Below are 9,190 nucleotides of genomic sequence, written 5' to 3' on the forward strand. Positions count from 1 at the left end.
TAATAATAATAATAAAAGAATTAGGGTGTTATATTTTTCTCATGATAAATGAACTCACTTAAATCAAGAGGTTCATTGGTTATTTTTATAATTTTTTACCAACCTTCAGTTTCTGTATCAGTGAGTAGTATGATATTTTTATTATGTTAGTTATTCTCACCCTTTCATTAATTATTTTAGATTAAGAGGATTAAGATATAGATTATTATTTAGAATATTTTTTACTATGATAAGGTATGATTTTATTTATAAAATGTTAAAAAAATTAATCGTTTAATTTATCATAAGTATAAACCAGCAGAATTTATGTATAATTTGAAAAGTATTTTCTGAATTTCACTTTGAAATTTTTAGGAGTTGTTAAAAAAATTTATAAAAAAAAAAATCTACTTATCAAGGTTTATGCTTAGGTAAGAACAAAAGTTCTTCAAGTTACAAAGCGACGTCGTAGATCGCGTAATTTGTTCTTCCGTTCAGGGGAGTAAAATCCGGGTGAAAATGAAACACTGACCCCTCGCACTATAACGGCCATTCTCATGTCACGCCTTCTTTCTCTCGTCTCAGAGCTCCTGTCTAAATGCATCGTCGCTTTGTCGGAACAATTTTTTGTTTTCTTTGTTGAGATTGATTCTCTGTTATCTATCGTCGTCCTCTCCAGTTTCAAATTCACTCACCTGCTGCAACAACAGAGACTGTAACTTAATGTCGTTTTCAGATTCCGAGTCTTCTTCTCATGGAGGAGGCGCAGATCACAAATTCTTTCGTCAAGTTAGCCGTGATCGTCAGTCCTCTCTCTCTCTCTCTCTCTCTCTCTCTCTCTCTCTCTCTCTCTCTCTTTATCTCTGAAATTATCTTTCAATGTTTTCGGTTAAGCTTTTGTATTAGTTTCCTGGGAGAATTTAGGCGGAAAAAGCAGTGAAAGTTTGTTTTCGCTTCGAGATATAGGAAGAACGTAGTAGCTTGGGTCGCATAAGGAGAGAGAACGTTTTCTCCTTATTAACCTGTTAAATTTTTTAAATACTTGCGAACATTTAGGTTATTTTGTCAATTGAACGACCTGGCAAACTACAGAAATTTTGTTCACTAGAATCGCCGGGGCCTTACTTTGAGTATCCATTCTGTGGTTCATCATTACCCTGCTTGATTGCCTAGAAAATGCAGAAGAGGATTTTTTGACATTTTGCTTTCTTTGCCCGCTCAAACGTATGAGTTGTTTTCATTCCCCCCTCTTTCCAGGGTTATTATGTGAAATGCTCGGATCAACGAAGTGTGGAGAATCAAAAGCTTGGAAGGTACGTCTGTTGCGATTTTCTCTGCTTTGATTGCTCGGGGAGCATAATCAATTAACTTTTTTAGTCACTACGGTAGAACTAGCAATTGTTTGCATAGACAAACGGGGGAAGAGAATTTTTTTCTGTACTTTTGTATAGAAAGGAATCTTCTCCGTGCAAAATTACTCTGCTGGAGATCAACTCATTGTCTGTAATCAATTGAGACGCTTTGTTCTGCTTCCTTCATTGGAAAGAAAAGTTTCTAGTCTATGGTAGTTTGTTTTAGATTTTTGAACTGACACCGATAAATTGCTAGAAACAAGTATCTAGTAGAATTGTTCTCTAGCCAGTAATTAACTCTCCAGCTTTTTCACTTCTTTTATGCATGCAATGTACAGTGATATTTTTAGTAAAATGATAACCGCTAGTCTTCTCAATTTCTGATATACCTTTACTTAGTTATCGCTTAAAATTCATGCTTTACTGTTTTAGTCAACCTAACTGATCTTTTGCAGATACTCATCATGGATAAAGTTACAGTGAAAGTTATGTCTCACTCATGCAAAATGTCAGATATCACTGACCAGGGAATTTCGTGTAAGCATCAAGTATTATTACGTAAAGAGATGCTTCTCATCCATTTTATGGTCGGTCCTGCAAGAGTCCTATACTGTGGAAGAAAGAATCAAAATATGTTATCACGAGCCAGCACAAAATAAATAATAAGCATTTTCCGTTGTAGTATTTGACAGGGTAACGTACAGTGCCTTGGTGTAGTAAACAAAGTATCATGAGTTGTTATCTCCTCATTTTAGATAAAATTTTAAATTCATGTAACCGCAGAAACTGACTGTACCACTAAATGACCTTAGATTTTTCGGTATTTGACTACCAGTTACTGCTTTCAGAACTTATGAACGATTCTGCTTTTATGCAGTGGTGGAAGACCTCTTCAGGAGAAGAGAACCAATGCCTTCCATGGATGCTGTATATTTTATCCAGCCATCAAAAGAAAAGTACATCTACTTACTTGCTTTTACTTTATTCTTATTCTTTTCTGATTTATGCGCTTGTGTGAACTCATAATGCTAGTACCTCATACCATTTTCTATTCTTACAGTTAACTTTAAGTTGATTCCATTTGTATATTTACGTTTATCTTGTGATTTCTTTTGAAAATATAAGTTTCTTTTGCTGCTAAGCAATAATCAGAAAGGTTGTGTCCATTTTAATCCTATCTTTTCCTAGCATGCAGTATTGTCATGTTCTTATCTGACATGTCCGGAAGGGAGCCTTTGTACAGAAAGTACGTGAAGTATTATAGTTTTTTCTATCTCTTAATTTATCACAATCTTTTGGAAGTTTCAACTTTGGCGTTTCTCCGCCCATGTTTTCTAACAGTCCTTTCCATTTCCAGAGCATTTGTATTTTTCAGTTCACCTATCCCAAAAGAATTGTTGAATCACATCAAGAGTGACACAAGTGTAGTACCACGCATAGGGGCATTGAGAGAGGTTGAGATTTTAATTTTTTTATAGTAGTTTTTGGTAACATAGTTCTCATCAGTTGATTAGGAATTTCTATTCATGACTTCTTTTTTTGCTCATCAATTTGCAGATGAATATGGAGTATTTTCCTATTGATAACCAGGCACGTGCTCTGTTCAACTTTAGTGACTGATTTGCTCACCATTGTAAAGATTTATATATTGCAAAAGCACATGGAGGAATATCCATAAATGTTAAAGGATGTCTGGCAAGGGAACTTTTCTGCTTTTTCTTACATTCTTTTTGTTTCCTGAGCACTATGCTATAAAAAGTGTTTACACAAATTATGAAGTATCTGCACACCAATTTGATTGTATATTCTTCTTTACTTGTTAAACGGTGAGATTACAAATTCTTTATGAACTGGGGTTTCTTCAACGCAGGCATTTATAACTGACCATGAACGGGCCTTGGATGAACTGGTCGGCAACAACGTTGAGAATTCTCGGAAATTTGATGCTTGTTTGAACACAATGGCAACTCGAATTGCTACTGTTTTTGCTTCACTGAAGGTAAGGATTGTACATATTTTGTTTGATAACAGGAGGTTAAAATTTTATATTGTCCATAAGACCGATTTCCTTTCAGAAGCTTTGCTTGAATAGTTAGATTGAAAGCCATCATATTATCATTGACTTTTCAAGACAGGGATGGTTATTCTTAACTCTTTAAGCTATTTGATGCAGTGCTTTATTTTTCTGAAGGAGATGATTCTTTTTTGTTTGGCAATCCTGAAGTGCATTATTCTTTTTAGTCAAACAACAGTAATCAGTTGCAAAATCATTCTGGTAAATTTGATTGAAATACCAATTCAACAAAATTAAGATAAAGATTTGAATGAAAATTATATTTTAGTTCTGTATCTAATGCAAATTAGGTGGATGTTGTGATTCTTGCGGTAGGAAAAGAAATACAGTATGTACTAGAATTCAATCTAAGATTGGAGTTTGTTTGATGTTGAATAAAATATGAAAATTATGATCATGTATCAATGAATGAGATTCCAGAATAGAGTAGGAATAAATATTGAGTCAAACGGGCTATAAATGTTTTCTTCTAGTTGCTTTATTCGTTCTACGGACACAAATCTTCTGACCACTGTTTTCAGATGATACTAAGGATGGGAAGGTGAACTTATGGGATCAGTTTCAATCATTTGTCTTGTGAAAAAAATCAATGACTTATATGAAATTAATCTCTTCTTCTCTATGAAGAAGTTCAAAATATTATTTTGTTTTTTCAGGAGCTGCCCTTTGTAAGATATCGCGCTGCCAAGGATCTTGATGGCTCTGCTTCATCATTTCGTGAATCAATTCCTTCGAGACTTGCAACTGCTGTTTGGAACTGTATCTTGAACTACAAATCTATACCCAATTTTCCCCAAACTGAAACTTGCGAGTTGCTTATCTTGGATAGATCAATTGATCAGGTCTATGCTAGTTGCTCTTGATGGGAGCTGGTTTTTCTATGCCATACCAGTTTGATTTAATTTTGAATATCAATTTTTTTATTTACATTGTTTTTAAGTGACTATTAACTTTCGTGAACGTGATGAACTCTCATGTTTAGATTGCTCCTGTGATCCATGAATGGACCTATGACGCTATGTGCCATGATTTACTGGACATGGATGGAAACAAATACGTGCTTGAGGTACAGATTCTATTAAGTTTTGTTTCCTGGGATTTTCTTAGTCCTTTCTTTAATCTTTTCATATAAAATTTAACATATTTTGGAATATTAGGTTCCCAGCAAAACAGGAGGTGAACCTGACAAAAAAGAAATCCTTCTAGAAGATCATGATCCAGTCTGGCTTGAGCTTCGCCATGCGCATATAGCAGATGTATACGACACACATTTCTTTACTCTTTTTTCTTCAAAAATTTTATGTAATGCTCTTTTATTTGGGTATATCAGGCTAGTGAGAGATTGCATGACAAGATGACCAATTTTGTATCAAAGAATAAAGCTGCTCAGATACGACAGAGCTCAAGGTTGGTTCTGTTGTTTATTCTTGATATTTTTTTCATTTGATGCTAAGCTAATCAGCATTTACGAGTGTTGAGGAACTTAAAAGAGTTGAACATCCATTCTCCTCTTTGTTATGAGGATAACAGAAAATCTTGATAGGCTTAAGTTGATTATTCATCTACTTGTCTATTTTTATAAACTTTTTTCTCACTTCGTACCCTATTAACTAGGGTGCACAACCCAGGGAACCTACTCCTGCTGATAGAAGGGGAGAAGTAGTCAATACTCTAATCAAGAGTGTTTTGTGTTTATTTGTGTAAAATTCTACCTGTTGACATTTGATCAATGCAGAGATGGTGGTGAATTGTCTACACGGGATCTGCAGAAGATTGTTCAAGCTTTACCACAGTACGGTGAACAAGTTGAGAAGCTCTCTATCCATATAGAGGTTGGTTTCATATTCTTCAAGAGTTCTTCATTTTGAAGGGTCTGAGTATATTTAATTGTTAATTAAGATTTCCTGAAATACAATTATGATCATCTGCTCACTTTCTATGGACATCCTTTTAGGCATTAGCTTGTGATTGTGAACAGTCAGGGAATTCCTTTTGGAGTTTTCTGTACTTACATCTCTTGAGAGTGGTTTTATTCTAAATGGTTGTTTTAATGAAAAGGAAATCTAACAGTGTAAAGATGCACTTGCTAAGATGTAAAGAAACCCTTGAAAGATGAACTGGTTTTGAATTTGGATTAGATTTATATAATCTTAGTTTTCTCATAAAAACACAAGCAAAGGCATCGAGTATTTTTTTTTTACTACATAATAAACTTGTATCAATTGTTAACATGAGTCATTATATAATCATTCTTGATTGCTTTGATTAATTATTTCATTGCAGATTGCTGGAAAGATTAACAGACTTATCAGAGAAATGGGTCTTCGAGAACTAGGGCAACTAGAACAGGATCTTGTTTTTGGAGATGCAGGAGCCAAGGATGTTATAAACTTTCTAAGGACAAAGCAGGTGATGCACTTTGTAGCTAGATAAAATAGAGCCAAAATATTTGTGTAATATTCAAACGATTCAGTAACATTTGGGCAATAATGTCACTGATGCAGGATGCAACTCCAGAAAATAAATTGCGGTTGTTGATGATTTATGCATCTGTTTATCCTGAGAAGTTTGAAGGTGACAAAGCTTCAAAGCTAATGCAGGTATTATTTCCTAATCTATGAATATTAATATTTCTTAGTTTATTTCTATTTGATAAAGGTTATTTAGGAAACATTATAAATACCTTTGTAATTTCACTTTTTAAAAAAAGATTTCAGCTATTCAATAAAATACTTTTAGAGTTTCTCAATTTTTTGATTTTGTGATGCCATGAAACTTTTAAATTTGATACTTAAGAGTTCTTACGTATGGTATTTAAGAAATTCTAGGTATGATGTTTAGGTTTTTATCCAAAATCCTTAAGTAGACAAATTATTTCTAATTTCTTCCACATCAATTGGTTTATTGACTAAATGGAACTTCCTTGATTACATATTTCAAACAGGACCGAATGAGCATGTGGATTTTAATTTTTTTTATTTCCTTGGTATTCATTATTTCCTGCTTATTGTTAAATCAGTTGGCTAAATTATCACATGAGGATATGAAAGTTGTAAATAATATGCAATTGCTTGGGGGATCATCAAATAAGAAAAAAGCCACGGGAAGTTTTTCACTGAAGTTTGATGCCCAGAAGGTAAAGACAAGTACACTTAGATTCTTATTGAAAGTAGATAATCATTCCCCATCAAAGTGCAGAGTTATGAGTTAAGATCTAACAATCAATAAATATCTGTTCTGGTACCAGACAAAACAGGCTGCTAGAAAAGATCGAACTGGTGAAGAAGAAGAAACTTGGCAACTATTTCGGTTTTATCCCTTGATTGAGGTATGTGTATCCTTCAGTGAACACAATCTACGGTCGTTACTTTCAGGGCTATGACAAGTGAAATCACTTGAATAATCAATATAAGTTTGGAAAGCATGTTAAGATGATATATAACCAAAAGACTAGCATTGGACAACATGATTTTCATTGCAGGAACTGATTGACAACATAAGCAAAGGTGAGCTGGCAAAGAACAATGACTATTCTTGTATGAATGGTCCAAAATCAGCTGATGAAACTGAGACTCGAAAGGGATCAGTGCGGAGAACTGCAGCTCCTGCTGCTACTCCAGAAAGAAAAGCTCCTGCTCATTCAATGAGATCAAGACGAACGGCAACCTGGGCACGACCTCATCATTCTGATGATGGATACTCAAGGTACTAATATTTATCTTCTATGTCAGTTATGGTCCAATTATCGTGCCTGCTACATTATTCAGTTATGGGATATGATTGTTCATAACTGCTAGATGCCATGTTGTATCAACCAACAAATTATATGTTTCAAATTGATTGGGTTTTTCAAGTATCTATTTTCCTTTCACTAGTGATTCAGTCTTGAAGAGTGCATCTAATGATTTCAAGAAAATGGGGCAGCGTATATTTGTATTTATAATTGGTGGTGCAACTCGGTCTGAGGTAAAATCACTGCTCATCTCCTTTGTTCATCTTGAGTCTGAATGTGGATCTCTTGTGCTAATCCGGCCTTGTACGGGATTTTACCTGATGGTTTCTGGGGTGTTAATGTCAGCTTCGAGTTTGTCACAAGCTCACAACTAAATTAAGGAGGGAAGTAGTCTTGGGTTCTTCTAGTTTTGACGATCCTCCACAGTATATTACGGTAATATATTTGTTACTTCTACTGGTCATTGTTGCAGTGTAGTGTAGGATGTAAGAGAAATTTACTTTACATGGCAGTAGGTTTTTAAGGCTCCAACACTAATGCCTAAAACTCACATGTAACGAGTTGGAAAAAGGATATTTATAAAAAAAAATTGTCAGAGGTTCTAAATGAAAAAACTTTTTATTAGAGGGTATTCTTCCTTCTTTCGGAAACCTCCTATAATTTCCACAAGGCCATTTCGACCTTGGATGAATATATCTTCTATTTCTAACCTAAATGCAGAACACATGGAGAGTCTGGATGCTCTTCTGAATGCAAGCTTTCTGAGTGTGTTACCGTGATTGTGTATGACTTATATCATGTTTAACATATATATACCCAATCAGTTCAGAGACCTATCTGCATTTTTCCATATAATACATAGCAGTGGAGTAGCATAAGCATTTAAATAACAAATTTTCGTTGCATGATCTTCATACTGTTACCTTTGCTATATATGCATCTATAAGGATGAAAATATCTGCTGATGCAAAATTAGAAGGTAAAATTGCCAAAAATTTTAGCACTGGATATAAGTTCCTAAACTTCAGAGGATCTGTTGAGACTTTGATTTGATTCCCTCCTGAGCCCCTTTATTCCAAGTTCTAGCTCTATTGACTTAATTGTTTCCCATTATTACATTTTTTTCCCTACTATCTGCAGAAACTGAAGAGGCTCTCTGAAAATGAAGTGCCAATTGATGGCCTGAGAATCTACTAGTTTAGATTTTACGGATGTACATGCGTTTATGCAACCCCAGCAGGTTAATTTCTGCTATTTCAAGTAGTGAACAATATGTTCTTACCATCTCATTTGAGATATATATTAATCAATCTAGAGTACAGAATCGCGGACGAGTTTTTCTGCACGTAGCAGTGGCTTGAGGGTAAAGATAGTCGGAGATAGGCTGATTGTTTAGCAATCACCAGCACAATTGCTTAGCTTCAACATGGAGTTTTTGTGTTCACATTGTATAGAAATCAATATATGTATCAATACAGGGTAATTGTTTCCCATATTGTTTTGGTGGGTGATTAGATTGTTGTCCCAGGGGAAATAAATAAATTCATTATTTATCACATGAAATATGGGGGATGCCTTCAGATTTTTTCTCTGGAGTTCACATGTCCCTTCTCTTATAGACTTTGTACCTGTTGGAAATATAAGAATCAGTACTGTCTTCTTCTTTTGCCCCACGCTTAAAAACTATCTTATTTAATCTACTTTTGCTGTCTTCTTCTTTTGCCCCACTATTTTTGCAATGTTTTAAGACTGCGTTTGAAACGAGCTTAAGAAGATGGCAAAAATTTGCTGGCTAGAAACTGATTCCATGTTCAGCAAAAGTAGATTAAATAAGATTTTTCTCTTTATAGAAAAAAAAACAAGTAAATGACAGTATAAAATATCATTTTAATAATAAAAAATTAAGCCCAGAAGGTAGTAGGTCCCTACTAGCTGATATTTTAGAATATAATGTCAAACACAGATAAAACAGAAGATTCACCCTCACTCGGACAAACACAAAAAATAAGTTCTCTTTGGTGGAAAGAAGTAAGAAAGAGCAAAAAGATATAT

At 34.4% G+C, this 9,190-nt stretch overlaps 1 protein-coding gene across 4 annotated transcripts; it reads left to right on the forward strand.

Annotated features, from left to right (window-relative positions):
- Window positions 1-456: 456 nt before the first annotated feature.
- LOC110819546 (protein transport Sec1a) lies at window positions 457-8,804 on the forward strand. 4 transcript variants are annotated; one of them, XM_088219745.1, is made up of 22 exons: window positions 457-781; window positions 1,237-1,292; window positions 1,787-1,868; window positions 2,209-2,287; window positions 2,527-2,577; window positions 2,689-2,785; window positions 2,889-2,921; window positions 3,202-3,330; window positions 4,062-4,247; window positions 4,388-4,471; window positions 4,563-4,661; window positions 4,736-4,812; window positions 5,141-5,237; window positions 5,689-5,814; window positions 5,910-6,005; window positions 6,425-6,541; window positions 6,653-6,733; window positions 6,887-7,110; window positions 7,281-7,371; window positions 7,484-7,573; window positions 8,279-8,378; window positions 8,461-8,804. In XM_088219745.1, exons 1-21 carry the CDS (start codon window positions 703-705, stop codon window positions 8,333-8,335), a joined length of 2,031 nt encoding a protein of 676 aa, XP_088075871.1. In that variant the 5' UTR covers window positions 457-702; the 3' UTR covers window positions 8,336-8,378; window positions 8,461-8,804. The 4 variants fall into 4 exon arrangements, with proteins under 4 accessions (XP_088075871.1, XP_088075873.1, XP_088075874.1 ...); XM_088219747.1 differs by lacking the exon at window positions 457-781 and having other exon boundaries at window positions 2,520-2,577; XM_088219748.1 differs by lacking the exons at window positions 457-781; window positions 1,237-1,292; window positions 1,787-1,868 and adding an exon at window positions 1,879-2,024 and having other exon boundaries at window positions 2,520-2,577.
- Window positions 8,805-9,190: the final 386 nt, after the last annotated feature.

The sequence above is a fragment of the Carica papaya genome, chromosome 5 (assembly GCF_054855325.1).
Source record: "Carica papaya isolate Zhongbai chromosome 5, ASM5485532v1, whole genome shotgun sequence".
NCBI lineage: Eukaryota > Viridiplantae > Streptophyta > Magnoliopsida > Brassicales > Caricaceae > Carica > Carica papaya.